General features: G+C 48.1%; 1 protein-coding gene across 4 annotated transcripts in view; it reads right to left on the reverse strand.

Moving 5' to 3' along the window:
* The window catches only part of SLC5A9 (solute carrier family 5 member 9), a 40,856-nt gene that overhangs the window by 3,429 nt on the left and 21,510 nt on the right, over positions 1–15,917 (reverse strand). For all 4 annotated transcript variants that reach the window (XM_004025753.5, XM_055358366.2, XM_055358418.2 and 1 more), the window contains 10 exons: positions 15,646–15,810; positions 14,400–14,505; positions 13,476–13,556; positions 12,950–13,155; positions 12,599–12,734; positions 11,378–11,485; positions 9,266–9,416; positions 7,298–7,466; positions 5,608–5,823; positions 2,539–2,698 (listed from right to left, as the gene is read on the reverse strand). In XM_004025753.5, the coding sequence (XP_004025802.3) occupies positions 2,539–2,698; positions 5,608–5,823; positions 7,298–7,466; positions 9,266–9,416; positions 11,378–11,485; positions 12,599–12,734; positions 12,950–13,155; positions 13,476–13,556; positions 14,400–14,505; positions 15,646–15,810 (1,498 nt within the window). The remainder of the gene's footprint in view (positions 1–2,538; positions 2,699–5,607; positions 5,824–7,297; positions 7,467–9,265; positions 9,417–11,377; positions 11,486–12,598; positions 12,735–12,949; positions 13,156–13,475; positions 13,557–14,399; positions 14,506–15,645; positions 15,811–15,917) is intronic.

The raw sequence follows: 15,917 nt of genomic DNA on the forward strand, positions 1-15,917 counted from the left end.
CTTCCTTCCTCCTTCTCTTGGCAGTTGCCTCATCTACAAAAGCTCATGCTCTCAGATTGCTTTCTTCAATACCGTAAGTTTTACAAGGCTCAGGACCCAGTCTTTGCAATGATGATGGGGGAGCAGTTTTTTATATGTATATATATAAAAGTCTCAGGAAAAGGAAGAGACTTATTTAAGGTCACATAGCAACAGAACTGCACTAACGATAATATGAATTCAGCATTTCATTTGTACTAGGCTTTATCATTTTCTAAGCTGTTCCAAATATTCTGTCTTTTGATTCCCTTGGCAACCTTCTGAGACAGAGGTTTTATATATATATATATATATATATACACACACACACACAGGTTTTATATATATAATTTATATATAATATATTTATATATAATATAAATATAATTTATATATATTTTATATATATATATATATTTGCAAAGCAAAATATACCATGAAGTAATTGGGGCAACTGATAAGAGCAGGCAGGGTGATGTTGATCTTCGGTAGTGTCTTCTGAAGTGAGCCTATGTGGGTTTTAACCATGAAAGTTTGGAAAAAATTATATCCATCATTATGAATAGCTTTTTATACTGGATTATTGGCTTTTAACTGCTGTATCTTGGGAAGAAGCTTTGAGCCTTAGACCTTGGTGGGATTCTGGGGCTTATGATGTCATTAGCTCTAGGCAAGTGGCTGTTTCTCTAGAATCAAGGCCTTAAGCAAAGGTGAAGGGCCTCAAGAAAGGTGGGAGCCTTCTCAGGTCTGGAGGAAAGTATAGGGCCCCTAAAACCTGGCAAAGTCACGAGAACTGAGTGGCATGGCATTGCCAGCCATGCTGGTGCAGCAAGTGATGCTTTGCTAATCCTGTCTGTGCTCTTAGCTCTCTAGAATTATTTAAAGTTTGGCACATGAGAGGCTGGTATAAAACTAGAGCTATGGCCAATCCAATGAGAGAAAGCAGCTGCAGCTGCTGAGGGAACCCTAACTCCATCCAGGCACTGAGACCTCTTTTTAAAAAAAATCTTAATGATTTTACTGTTTTTTCACATGAAAATGTATTTTATTTCTCTGCCTGGACATTATAAACAATGACATGCCATTGTGTTTAAAAGCCAAATATTACTACGTTATTGACATTTTTATCCATTTTAGTGTAAACTCTACATCTTTGCACTACCTGTTTGCCTCCAAGAGATTCTCACCTCCTTGGGGACAGAAACTATGTCTTATTCATCTACTTGTATTAAGACTTTCTTTCACTGAGGCAGAAAATAAATTTAAGAATTAAGTGTCTGAATTTTTAATTCACAAGGGCAAGAGAGATTAATTTTGGACTTTAATTTGCAAACTTATTTAACTTTTCGGAATTTATTTATTTATTTATTTATTTATTTATTTTCCTGGGACGCCTTTTTTTTTCTTTTACTTTTATTTTAGTTTCAGGGATACGTGTGCAGGTTTGTTATATAGGTAAATTGCATGTCACTGAGATTTGGCATACAGATTATTTTGTCACCCAGGTAGAGCTTTATAGAGTTTAACATTTTCCTTGGGAATTCTATAATTGAAAAAATCTTTATAATGTTTTCACTCTATAATCAGAATGTTTTGATGTTGGTATTTCATTTTACTCCAGGAAGGTTATAGCTGCATTGTGACTAACACAGGTACCTCAAATCATGTCTTAAAATAATTTTCAACTTTAGATACTGTGTGGCCTTGGAGTAGATTTAACTCACATAATCTTCTAACACATGTAGGAACCTCCAGGGGTGCACTCCATATGTCATATGGCCCATCAGCCGCTCGAGGAGACACCCAGAGGTGTGGGAGGGTGTTTTGTAGGAACCTCATGAAAACAGAAACAACTGTATGGAGGCATGGCTGCTCTCATCCCATGAGGGACAACCACGCTTCTGTATTACTATAGGCAGACTTGTTGAGCCCAGGGGGAGATAAATAAATAATAAAGAAAAGTGGTGGGGGGGACATGGGTAAGGGGTTTCTTTGTCATGCCTCATGTTTCCTTCCTTGTGGAGGAAACACCGTGGGTGTAACATTCTTTGATTTTCTGCCCTTGTACTCATTCAACCTAGGGGAGGTGAAGGGACTTCCGTGTTGGTAGATTTGGGAAGGATAAAGAGGACATGCTTAGCTCAGCCATGCCCTTCTTTACAAGAAGGACAGGACTGAGCCAAGCATGCCCTCTTTATTCTGTGCCCCGATCAGATCTGCTGGTGACTGGATGGGTACCTCTGTGGAATACAGGGGTTCAGTATTAGGAAGTGCATCTCCCTATAGATATAAACCAACTCTTTCCACTTATACTTGATCAGTAATGAGGGCACTATTTTGGCTCCAATCTGCCTGACTCATTTGTCTTATTTTTCAAATAGTTCAGTAGCCACGTGGGAAAGGAGTTAGGGTGATATTTATTGGGCTCCCTCAGAGTCCCCATCCCAAAGACCGCCCATGACATAGGTCTGTCCCCCCTGTTCCTCTGTGATGAGTATCCCCCGGCCTGCTGCAGCCTACCTTCAGGCTGCTCCTGGCCCAGGCTCGAGTTCTCTGCTACTCCACCTCCTGCAGGACACTCCCCGGCTGGCCTCTCGGATATCTCCGGTGTGCTCTCGTGGGCCTCCTTCTCCAGCTCAGAGAGGGGGCAGTTCCGAGTCCACCATGTGAGGCGTGTGAGCTGGAGGGAAAGAAGACACTGGAGTCAGTTGCCTTGGAGAGAAGTCATGCTGTAGAAGAACAGAGGCCCATTTATGGAAGGCCATCTGAGCAAAAGCAAAGAGTACAAAGAACAAGGCCAGGGCTGGGAGTCAGGAGGCTTGGATCTCAGCCCTGACTTCGTCTTTCTTCAAATATGAGCACTTCCTGCTCTACACCAGGTGCTCTACCCCAGGCTTGTGCTAGGTGCTGGAATACAGACCTGAAACACACCTGGGCCCTGTCCTCATGGATTTTACAGACTGAGGCAAACAAGGCTGGACAGGGAGGCAGGCACTTGAGAACAAGTCTTCAAAGGTCAGGCTGAGGAGTCGTAGCTTAAAGAACAAAAACCCTGTAGGCAATGGAGAGTCACTGCAGACTTTAAGCAGCAGATAGAGACTGTAAGTGCCGGGATCTTCAAAGTTCTCTTGGAGTGAATTGAAAGGGTTCCAGCCTGGAGGATGTTGTAAAAGTGAAGCCAAAAATAATGGGCACCTGAGGAAATGGGTAAAGGAGGTGAAATCAGGACACCGTGACTGACTGAAAGAGCCAGGTGAGGGACATGGGAGAGGCTAATACGGCTCCAGGGTTCCTGCCTTGGGTGACCAGACATGTAGTGGTGCCTTTCCCAGGAATAGAGAACACAGGACAAGGAGTGGGCATTAGTGCTGGTGAAAGAAGGGATAGAGATAGAGAGAAGGAGATAGAGAAAGAGAGAGAGAGAGAACGTGTACACACACAAATATGATGATGTGCTTCAGGAGTCTGCAGGTCCTCCAAGTGGAGATGTTCAGGTGAGGAGAAATGAAACTTACTTCCTTGGATGGCCCTGGTGGCTTTCTCTCTTCTCCTTTTTGGCGGCTCAGTAAACTAAAACACAGCAGTTCTCTGCCTTATATCAGTGATGTTGGACTCACCACTGCCTGAGCTCTAAGGCAGCTTTCTGGTGCATGTTGAGCTGGGTATCCCTTATCCTGCTCCCAACTTCTTACTTTCCACTGTGCTGGGCCCAAGCATGCATCTCTCTGGGATCATGAGAGCCTGGGAAGCTTCTTTGCTTGTAAGTATCTCTCAATAAACCTTACCTAATACTTCTAATAGGTGTCACAAATAGCATATGGACTGTGTCTCTTTATGTCACCAGGGTACAGTTGGATTTTGGGGTTTGAATCTTGGGAGAGGGGTTTTGGCTGTAGATAGAGAATTGAGGGTCACCTTTATATAGAAAGTTGTTGAATTTATAGCCCAGGGGTGTTGTAGGGTGAGACAGGTTATAGGCCACAGATGGGTTCCTAAGGAACACTGATATTTCAGGGCCAGACAGAGAAGCCTGTGAAGAAGTCAAAAGAGTGATTGGAAGGGTAGGCAAAACAAACAACAAAAAAACAAAACCTAGGGGAGAAATATTTCATGGAAGTGAACAGAAGAGAGGTCTTCGGGGTGCAGGAAGTGGTCAGTAGTGTCCAGTTCTCTTGGGAATTCACTTAAAGACAGGAACATGACCTTTGATTTTAGCAATAAGATGTTATCAGTGACTTCAGTGAGAGCGATTTCAACAGAATGTTGGGGACAACAGTCAGACAGCAGCGGGTTGAGAAGCAGACAAGAGGTGGGAAGTGGAGGCTGGGAAAGGAAACCATTCTTTGCAAAAGTCTGCTGTTGAAGGGAGGAGAGGGAGGCAGCAGGAACTAGAGGATAACAGGATTCAAGGAAGGATTTTCAACTGGGGAAGACTTCGGGAAGAAGAGTGAGGAAACAGGCAATGGAGAAGAGGTTGAGGATTCGGCAGGAAGAGGGGCCCATTTCTGGTGTGAGCCACTGGAGAAGTCAGCCTGGAAAGGCCCTGCTTTTTTGTAGGAATCAGTGAAACCAAGGGTATAAAGTCATCTTGCAAACTCTAAAGCACCATCCATCAAAAGGGTATTATCCATGATGTCCACTCAGTGTTTCAGGGACTGTCTTCCAGCATGGGCTCTGTTATGGGCTGAATTGTGTCCTCCCAAAATTTCTGTGTCGAAGTCCTAACCGCCAGTACCTCAGAATGTGACTATATTTGGAGATGGGGTCTTTACAGAAAATTAAGGTTAAATGAGGTCACTAATCCATTATGACTTAAAAGAAGAGGAGATTCAGTCACAGGCAGGCATAGGGGAAGACCGTGTAAAGACAAAGAGGAGAAGACAGTCTTTTACAAGCCACAGAGAAAAACCTTGGAAGAAACCAACGCTGCAGACACCTTGATCTCAGGCTTCTCGCTTCTGGAACTGTGAAATCATACATTCTGTTGCTTAAGTCACCCAATCGGTGGTCTTTTATTTCAGCAGCCCTAGCTCTAGGCTGTAAGTGTTCAAGGGCTGTTGCTTGTGACAGGGGAGGATTTCAATTTGAGTTCTTCACCTAGTAAGCTCTCTGTTTCTTTTCTCTTGTATTTGTTTCTTGGCCACTCGAAAATTCTCTATTCATTCTTCAGGGTCTAATTCAAAGTATCCTCATCAGTGTGCCCTCCCTGGGCCCCCAGGAGGTGACTGCCTCTCCCTCTGTTCTTGGCCCCTCTGGTTGAGCTTGGTCCTTCTGCACTTTCTCTTTGTATAGTGATAGCTTGTGTCAGCGTCTGTTTCTCCCTGAGGATAGTCTCTGGCAGGGACCATTCATCTTTGTAAGCCCAGCACAGTGCCTAGCACATAGTAAGTACTCACTGAGTAATTTTCGAGTTGAATGAATTACTTTTCACTGGGGAATTCATAGCCCAAGGCACTTTCCCTCCCAAGGACATCTGTGTGGCCACAGCGGAGACCATAACCCAACAGAGTAAAAGTCAGCAGTGGAATTCTAGGCTATGGGGGAAGGGAGAGCATTTCTGGAGGGCCTCAGTATGAGCACAACACTTGCCTGTTCCTCAGGGATGGGAGTTGTACAGAGGCTGACAATGACAATGACGATGGCAGTGAGCCCACAGAGGAGGATTGCAAAGTACAGGTAGTGGAAGTCCTTCAGCACTGCTGGCCTCTGGTCCACCTCCCCACAGGCTGGCGCTGGGTATGAGAACTCCAGGATCACGCGCAGAAGCCCCACTCCCAGGCCAAACATGAGGCCCCAGAAAGCTCCCTGTGAGAGAGGGCAGACAAGAGCTGAGGTGAGATCCAGGTGGGAGACCCTAGGAAGGTAAAACTACTCTCTCCCCAAATCTCTCTCCCACTGGTTTATTACCATGTTGGGCAAATCCATCTACTAATGGGAAAATGAGTTCTCCATTAATACTGAGACTTTGTCTTGACTTAAAGGCACAGTGGAATAGGGGCTCTAGAGTCAGGTAGACTAAGATTTGAATCCTGGCTCCATTGTGAACTGACTGAACCAATGACTCGGCCGTGCTGACTCAGAGTTTTCTTATTGGGGGCAGTAATTTTAAAATTCATAAAATTAAATCAGTACTAAGTTAATTAACAGATGGTTAATATTCAACTACAATGGAATAAACTTTTGTAATAATCAGGGAATACCAGGATCCCCTTCCCAACCTTCTGTTATGATAAATCAGAAATCAGAATAGAGACTTTCCTTTAGTTGCTGTTGTTTTTAAGAAAAGCTCTGGTACTTCTCATGTCTTTCTTCTTTATAGCTCCATTTGGCCCTAACCTGTACCTGTTCCCAGCATGTAAGAGTATGGGAGATACTGATCCTGATTTCAAAAACTTTGGAATGAGCAGAAACACCCAGAGTTCAGCCAGGTCCTGCTGTGCGGCATGGTTGTCAGTGAGATGAGACCTGTGCAGACAGTAGACACTTGCTTAGGTGCACCATCAAGGGAGGGGGTTCCATGACCTCATTTTCAATGACCTTGAGCTCTCACATTATTTTTGTGGAGTGGTGTCCATGATATCCCTCAGCTTCTCAAGGTACAGCCAGCCTGTCTCTTCTAGGCTATCCTGGGGAGTAACCAAGGCTCCAGCCCTGGGGTACCGCTAGCTTCCTCCCAGATTCTGTCAGGTTTCAGTGGCACTGCGTGAATAATGCATGTGCAGGAGCCCTTGTAAGGTCACACTTTGTCATCATCATTGTCATTGCTGTTATTTTGCGTACACATAGAACCTTATATTGTTAGACATGGAACAGACCCTAGAGATCTTACAGTCTCTCTTGCACGTTCACACACACTGTTCCTTGTGTCTGGAACATTCTTCCCCCTCCCATTAATCCTTCAGGCCTCAGCTCAGATGTCACTTCATCCAGGAAGTCTTACCTGACTCCTCCCAGGAGCCCCATAGGTTAGGTGCTTGTGCCCTTTACTCTCCCACCAGCCAGCATACTTTGTAACTATTGTTTATTCAGTTATCTCTCTGCCAGCCAAGTGATGGCCCATCTATGTGAATCTCGTAAACCACTGCATCCCTGGAGCTGCCATTATAAGACTGATAAATGTTTGTTGAGTGAATGAATGAATCTAGGCTGGATGCTGTGGTCAGGAAAATGGAAGCCTAGAGGGGAAGTGGATTTTCTCAAGGTCACAGAGACCAGGTGATTGACAGACCAGGTCTCCAGCCCCTCTGCTGTATGTGAGAGACAGGTACACTGCACTCACGGGCTCTGTGACCCTCTTGCAGAAGATGGCCAGCAGGAAGAGAGCGGTGATGGGTGGGGCCAGGTAACTGGTGACAGCCTGGATGTAGTCGAAGAGCTGCCCACTGTTGGAGCTTTGGATGATGGGGATCCAGAGGATGCTGATGACAACCAGGAACACCACAAACACTCTGCCAGAGAGAGCACAGGGCACTGAGGCACACTCGGGTGGGCATGGTGTGGTGTGGGGTGAAGGGGATGCGCAGGAACCAGGAAGGGAGAAGGGAGGGGAATGCACAATCACTAGATCAGAGAAAGTTGGCAGCCAAAATCTCAAATACTAACATTCAGAAACTTAGTCTTAAAATCCCAGAATATAGGAATTTTGGAACTGAAGAACCTTATAATTCTAATGCCTCCGTGGCACTTATATATTAGACGCCTTCAAGGTCATGTCACCCACCTGTTGCTGTTCAAGGAGGAATTCATACATTCCACCCCACCTCCCACCCCAGTCAAAGGCCTCTGGTCTCTGCTTAGAATGTCTTCTCCTCTTTTCCATCCCAGCCCTGTGTAGGGCAGCTCTTTCCCAGGATGACTGCAGCTTCCAGGGACTGCTCCTTCCTCCAGGCACTGATCCTCTCTCCCTTACTGTGGCATTGATCTTGGGAAAGAATCCCACTTATTCACCTGACTCCCTCTCAACAAACTGTGGCTTAGACCTAAGTCCCCAAAGCATTCTGCATGTATGATTTTGCAGATGTGTGAAGTTGATGAAAAACTTTTCTTGGATGTGTTGGGTGCAGTAACACATATGACCAGTAGATAGAGCCCAAACCTCACTGATTGAGGAAATGGTAGCAAAACCAGTTCATGTGCACAGATAAGGAATGCTTCTTTTGACATGTCACTGCATACCTGTCTTCTCCTCTCCTTTTCCTCCCATTTTGCCTCTCTTAGACTCCACTAGAGCATCAGCCCCCCAAGTAGCTTCCCTGCTGCTCATCCCCCTCCTCTTTGCACAATCTGTCCTGCACTCAGATCCTGCAATGGCCAGTCCCCTTGCCTAGGGCTGGGGGTGCACAGATGAGCAGGCAGTAGGAATCCATTAGGCAGCCCTGGGCAGAAGGCATCCTAGTGGAAAGAACAGTGAGTGCAAAGGCAGGGAGATGTGAAAGAGCAAGCTTCCTAAATTCAAGAACCTATCCACAAAGTGGGAGAACTTTAGTCCAGAAATCCAAGTTAGGGAACCTTCGATTATGAAGCAAAGATCTAAAAAAGGGCCCCTTAACCTTATGTAAACTACAAATCTCCAGCCTATGGAAAACCAAAAATGTTAGCCACCAAGTTATGCTTTTAAAAGCATAAAACTGTTACCCACAAGATAAAGTTCAAATTCCTTAGCTTGGTGTCCAAGGCTCTGCATCATTTGGAGAGAGCCCTCCTATGAAAATCTCCATTGACGCAAATACCTTGCTGTGTTACCTGTGTTTCTACCTTCCTTAATAAACTGTGAGCACGCTGAGGGCAGGGCCATATGACCCATCCGTGGGTCCCCTGCATGTGGGATGTGATGCATAGTAGATGTTCAGAATGAATCTGATGGATTAAATTAATAGCATTTTTTTTAAACCGGGCGTAACATCCAGAGTTGGTTGGGAATACCTTGGGTGAGCTGCTTGCTAACTTTCCTTGCACTTACACAGTTTACCTTTCATTTCTTAAGTACTTTTTCATCTCTCGATAACCCTGTTGATCAATTCCGAGATAAAGTTACCAGGGAAGAGGTGTTTTTTCCTATTATTCTGAAAGGAAGAGCGGTCCAGGGTTGGGGAAGGACTTACTTGAAATCCTGTGGAGAGCTGGAGCTTGAACCCAGTACTCTGGCTGCCAGTCCAGGGTCCAACCCAGCCACGACTGTTCAGGGTAACCCAGGGCAGGGCAGAGGGGAGAGGGCACTTCGGAAGGAGGGAAGGAGGGGCCGGCGCACCTGCCCACCACCATCAGCTCCTGCTCTGTTGCCTTCCTGCGGAAGCGCTGCCACACGTCAATGGCGAACAGGGTGCTGCTGCTGTTGAAGATGGAGGTGAGTGAGCTCATGAGAGCGGCCATGATCACGGCAATCATCAGCCCCCGCAGACCTGGGGAGAGACGAGGCTCATGTGAACGGCTGGCCCATTAAGGCCGGCTCTTCCAGGACCACAGAGGCTGCTGGAGCATTCTGTAGAGTCAGGAGCTGGGGGTGGGGATGAGAGAGGGAAGGGGTTGGATGAGGCTCCCATCCAGCACAGATAAGAAATCCTAGACCACAGAACTAGAGGCTGGGTTCTGCCCAGGCTCTGTCCCTGCCTTGCTATGTGGCATTGGGTGACTCATTTGCCCCTCCACCCCCCACCCTAAGCCTCAGTTTCCTCATCTATCCTATTAAGTTATGTAAGACTAGGTAATCTCTAAGGTTCACTGAAGCTTTGACATCTCAGTCTAGGTTTCACAGCTTGTAGACACTTGGTTAGTGGGTTGCTACTGGGGAGAAGAGAAAGGTGATTATTAATAATTGGGTGGATCTGTTTAGTGTTTCTATACCTTCTTCATTGACATGGTGGTGTTGGGCTAAAGCCCTGGCTTGGGAGGTAGCAGCTTTGGGCTTATTTCCTGGCTCTGCAAGTAACCAGCTGTATGTATGATCCTTGGACTAGCTCCTTGCCATTTCTGGGCCTATTTTTCCACTTGAACAAGGGAGGATGGGACCCACTGGTATCTGAAGTTTCTCTGACAGTGACCAAGCTTCTAAAGATATGGCTGCTCACCCCTGGGGAGATGATCCCAGCCCTGGTGCCACCTCAGTCTTCTTTCCTTCCAAATCCATATATTTAACCACCTTCTGATGTCCCCCTTGAAGTGTCACAGGTGCCTCAGGCTCAAGTGCTCCAAACTCAGGTGCCCATCTCCCTCTGGGGCCTTCTGTTCCCCTCTTTAGTTATTGTCTTTCCAGCCTCACAGCAGGTAGCCTTAGGGCTACCTGAGACCCTTGCTCTGCTCCCCTCCCTGCTTACCTCCAACCTGCCCCTCAGGGCAGCTCTGTCCTAGCTGGGCCTCCCTCCATGGCCACTACTTCCCGGATTCACTCCTCCTTCTACCACAGGGAGGGAATAACTCTACTCTGCTGCCCTCCATAATCCCACCTCTCTTCATATGTCCCTAATCTCAATATCATTATAAGCCCACCACCTAAAGGCCAAGATCTGGGAGGCTTCTTGGATTTCTCTGTCTGTATTATCCCTCAAATCAAGTCCTGTCAATTCAACCTCACAAACATCTTTAAATCCCTTCTCTCCATCTCTGATGCCACTGACTTGGTCCACCTACCTGGACCACTGCAAACTCCCCATGGACAATCTCCCTGCCTACCCACAAGCCTGCCTCGTACAGAGTTGTCCACACAGACTGGTCTTGCTAAAACACAAACCCAGTCATGCTCTCTCTGACCAAAACCCCGCAGTGTCCCAGCGCTCTGCTCTAGAACAAGGCTTGGCTGTGACATCCCCACCAGGAAGGTTGTCTTCCTTCCTCCTGGCTCTTGCGTCCACACTGGGCTGCTTTCAGTTCAGACTTCATGCCCTGTCTTCACCCTGGGCCTTTGCACGCACAGCTTCTCATCCCTAGAATGACATTTCCCATGCTCCTCCGGCTGTGTCTGCCTAAGATTTAACTCGGGATGTAGCTCCATTTCCTTCCCTCTGGGAGACATTCCAGACATCCTCCAGCTGGGTCAGGTGCCTTCTTAGGGCTCCCTTAGCCCATACTGGGTCACCACACTGGTCCCACTGGATTGTGCCTGTGGCAAGTCCAGGCACCCTGGAGACCGCATGATGCCTGAGCAGGGGCCTGCCTTTTATCTCTGCATCTCCAGAACCTGCCCACAAAGCTGGTGTCTTACGTACAAATGCTTGTAAAAAGTGTGTGTATGTGTTAGGATGGGGGTGCAGAGGTGAATAGTTTTCTTCCCTCTTCCCGTCCATGTTAGTGCCTTCCCTCCTGGGCAGTGGAGATTGGAGGAGGCTGGAGGTGAGAGTGCAGGGTGGGGTGGGGGGAAGAGACTCACCAACAGGCATGAGGGCCATGACCAACTTGGGGTAGGCAATGTTGGAACATCCCACTCGGGCCCCACAGATTCTTTGGCAGACATCAGGGTCCACGCAGCCCACCTCATCTGCGGAAGAAGTGATGGCAGTTAGAGTCCGTGATCTCGTGCCTTCTCAGGTTGGCCTAGTATTTGCTTTCCAAAACTACAGGATAATGTTCACTGGAGACTCTGACAGGGACCCATGTCTACAAGGTTAGGGGGCAAATGGTGTCTGGGTCTTTGGTAAATTTCTCGTCCATATAACTTACTACCTGATTCACATTTTTTCTACTGAAATACTTATTATATGTTTGGCCCACAAAGCCTAAAGTGCTTATTATGTGTTCTTTTCTATCTTTTTTTTTTTTTCTGAGATGGAGTCACGCTCTGTCACTCAGGCTAGAGTGCAATGGAGCAATCTTGGCTCACTACAACCTCCACCTCCTGGGTTCAAGTGATTCTCCTGCCTCAGCCTCCTGAATAGCTGGGATTACAGGCATGTGCCACCACGCCCGGCTAATTTTTGTATTTTTAGTAGAGACGGGGTTTTACCATGTTGGTTAGGCTGGTCTCGAACTCCTGACCTCATGATTCGCCCATCTCAGCCTCCCAAAGTTCTGATTACAGTAGTGAGCCACCATGCCTGGCCTTCTTTTCTTTTCTTTTTCTTTCCTTTCCCTCCCTCCCTCTCTTCCTTCCTTCCTTCCCCTTCCTTCCTTCCTTTTCTTTCCTCCTCCTCCTTTTCTTCTTCTTCTTTTCTTTCTTTCTTTCTTTTCTTCCTTTCTTCTCCTTCCTTCCTTTCTTTCTTTTTCTTTTTCTTTCTTCTTTTTCTTTTCTTCCTTTCCCCTTCCTTCCTTCCTCCCTCCCTCTTTTCTCTTCTCTTCTCCTTTCTTTTCTTTACTTTTCTTTCTTTTCAATAGGGTTTCTCTTGCTCTGTCTCCCAAACTGGAATGCAGTAGGGCAATCACAGCTCACTGCAGCCTCAACCTCCTGGACTCAAGCTCCTGGACCTAGGATCCTCAGCCTTCCAAGTAGCTGGGTCTATGGGTGCATGCCACCATGACCGGCTATGTATTCTTAATAGACAAACCTTGCCAACCCCTGCTGTGGCCTAACATTGCCCAGGGCCACATTCCCATTCTCCAGACACTCCTTGAAAGCCTCAGATCCCAATACCCAGAGAGCAAGGCTCATTCTTACCTGGGAACAGGGCCCGGCTGATCATGCCAGGCATGACGATGAAGAACATGGGGAGGATCTTCAGGTAGCCCCCCAGCACAGAGCCTCCCTTGGCATGAGACAGACTCTTGGCCGAGAGAGACCGCTGCACAATGACCTGAAAGGGCAGCAAATGAGGAGTGCAGCGCAGGTAGAGGAGAGGCTCACTAAGCCACAGGTGAGCCCTGACACTGGGCATGACTGTGTCCCTACTCCAGTCCAGTCACAATCCCAGAATGAGGTCCAACCCTCTATGCATCCAGGCACTGGGTTTTTCTGCAGGAAGCCACCCCACTTCCTGGCAGGCTGGGCTAAGCCTGGCTGGGGGATTACCTGGTCTGTGCACCAACACCAGGTGGCCAGCACTGTGAGCCCGAAAATGAGACCTGGCCAAGGGATGTCCCCGCTCACAGGGTCCCGAAGCATGTGGAAAGCATCGGGCCGTGGGAGGTGACAGGTGGTGTTGGGGACTGTGACATTAGGGATGGCCTGCCTGTACCGCTGCTCCAGGCCTGGGTACCAGCCCACGTCCTGAAAGCCTGTGAGGAGACAGTGAGTGAAGCAGCCCTGAAACCCCACTGAGCCTGTCGCTCAGCAAGCCCAGCCCCAGCCTCATGTGGGCCCTCAGGTTGGAACTGGCATGGGGATTGGGGGTGAAGGAGGAAGATGGGGCTTGGGCTCAAGACCCTTGGTTTGAAGTAGCGAGAACCCTGCTCTTTGGGAGCCGCAGCCTGGAGAGGGGACATGGCTCACATGGCTGTATGCACTGGAAAGTTTCAATTGAACTGTGGAGGTGACAGAGACAGGACAGAGAGGAATTTAAGAATGAGGGTGGGGTATATTTAGGTCTCTTCCTTACCCAGAAACATGAGGACCAGGGCTCCCCCTACCATGATCACCGTCTGCAGAGCATCTGTGTAGATCACGGCCGTGAGGCCCCCTGGGGACCCAAGGAGAGGGCTCATCAGTCAGCACCAGTTTGGGGTCCTCTCTGGCTGCCTGCCCTGTGCATGGCCACACTGGGGAGACCAGAGAAGACACAGAGCCCTCTTAGCAGGGGAACTCTGGCCACCTGCCTTTCTCCGCACCTAGTGCTCCCCTCTCTCCCTCCCCGGCAGGATGCCAGCTGGTCACAGTCAAAGGTGGTGGGGTCCCTTCTTTCTATCTTGACAACAGCTGACTGTGGCCACCACACCACAGCTTTGTGTTATTGTTTAATATCCCAAGTCCATTCCTTGACTTGTAGTTCTGCCAGGAATACTCCCTGCTTTCTCCTCCCAATGCCCATCTAAATGCCCCCCTGTCTCTGGACCCCAACTTAACCATAAGTAAGGCTGTCCTGTGCTGGCCTCCCAGGGTGCCCAGCCCTGTGCAAGGAGATTTGGAGGAGGTGGGTTGTGGTCTCTTCCTGGGGCAGCCTGCGGTGACTCTGGCTTGGGTCATAGTCCTCCTCTCTACCCTGCTCCCTGGGCAGTTAGTCTTTTGTGGTATTTCTTACTGTCTCTCCTTCCCTGTCTCTGCCTGACCTGTTCCTTCTCCCATTTCTGCCCTTTTTATCCCCCTGGTCTCTGTCCCTGTGTCTTTCATTCTGTTCCCCTGTGTTCTTCTCTTCTACGTTTCTGTCTCAGCCTCTCTTTGTCTCTGCCTCTCCTGTTTCTCCTTTTCTCTGTCAGCATCAGCTTTCTGTCACTCTGTCTCTCTCTCTGGTTGTCTCTCCTTCAGTCTTTCTCTCTGGGTCTCTACCAGTCAGAAGCTTTCCTCTTGCCCTCTTCCCTCTGCCTACCTGCAATGGTGTAGACGGCAGTCACCACCAGCAGGATCCCTGTGGAGAGGTACAGGTTCCAGCCCAATGCCATCTGGATGAAGAGGGCTCCAGAGAAGATGTCAGTCTGCAGAGAGCCAGGACCCAAGAGGCCAGACCACCCGAGGCCCTCAGTAGGGTTGTATGGACACATCACCTGCCTGCCCAGCAATGCCAGGCACCCTCAGCCCTCATCACATGATGAAAATGAGCTTTAAGTGCTATGCTAAGGAGTGTGGGTTTTATCTTGCAGACACTGAGGCGCCATGGAGACTTTAAAGCAGAGAAGTACTGTATAAAGCCTCCAAACTGAGATAAATTTAATCACGTAGCTGGTCTGCTGGACATGAAGGGAGTGGTGAGGAATGAAGTGGAAGGCTGAGGAAGTGAAGGAAGGCGCTGGGCTGGAGAAGAAGAGCTCATTTAGGAGAAGAGAGGAAGAACCGGAGAGTTGCTGGCTGCTCCCTGGCAGAGCAGAGCCTGCTTGGCTGTCAGGTGGCCCATGGCTCACCCAATGCGGCAGGAGCCCTGGTGCAGATAGGCATGGGTCTGGGTCATCTACATACTTGGGTTTGTTAGCAGACATGGGCTTATAGCCTGAGCTTAAGCTGACTTAGGGTGTTCTCAAACATTGGTGGAACAAGGGCCTTAAAGTGTTTTTCAGCCCTAGACCTGGCAACGCAGTGATTCAGTTCCCTTTAGTGTATGCTTGTGGATACCATTCCATGATTGTTTTGTGAACCTGTTACAGGGTCTAAAACATAACAGAGTGGAAGGAGCCTGGACTGGGTCATGGAACCCACACTTCAGCTTCAGTTCTAGAGCTAGCCCTCTGTGTGGGCTTGGGCAAGTCATTTGACCTGTCTAGGTTTGTTTCCTGATTTTAGGTCAGTAGAGGAGGACTAAAGACCTTTCTAACTCCAAAAATCTAGGCAACTAATGCACAGTTGATGAACAAAGAATCCATTAATGAAAAAATAAATGAATGAACTCTGGATTGTGATTTATTTGAGTGTAGGGGCTGTCATTCACTCCAAAAACATTTATCATTCATCTCTGAGTACCCCAGTGCTGAGGCAGAACATGCATTAAATGTTTATACGTCCTGCCTTCCTTTTTTTCAACAGTGATTGTCAGCTTCCCCTCAGCAACACGCACATGGTGATGCACTCAGCAGTTCCCTAATTAGCATTTCCAGACACAGTGACCACATTGCAGTGACACCTACCGAGATCTTGGTGAAGATGTAGAGGATGAGAGACAGGACAGACATGTACACCTGGATCCTCTGGCCCCCAAATCGCTTCTTCAGGTACTGTGGCATTGTGACCACACCTGCTGCGATGTACACAGGGACGAAGACCCAGCCAAGGGCCAGGAGCAGCCAGGTTGCCTGGGAGAGTGGGGAGAAGAAGAAGGTATCCAGGTCCTGGATGTAGACAGAGGGGCAGCTTCCCACCCAGAGGCAGTGCTGTGCTGTGGGAGGCCCCTGAACAGAGA

Source organism: Gorilla gorilla, chromosome 1, assembly GCF_029281585.2.
Source record: "Gorilla gorilla gorilla isolate KB3781 chromosome 1, NHGRI_mGorGor1-v2.1_pri, whole genome shotgun sequence".
Lineage (NCBI taxonomy): Eukaryota > Metazoa > Chordata > Mammalia > Primates > Hominidae > Gorilla > Gorilla gorilla.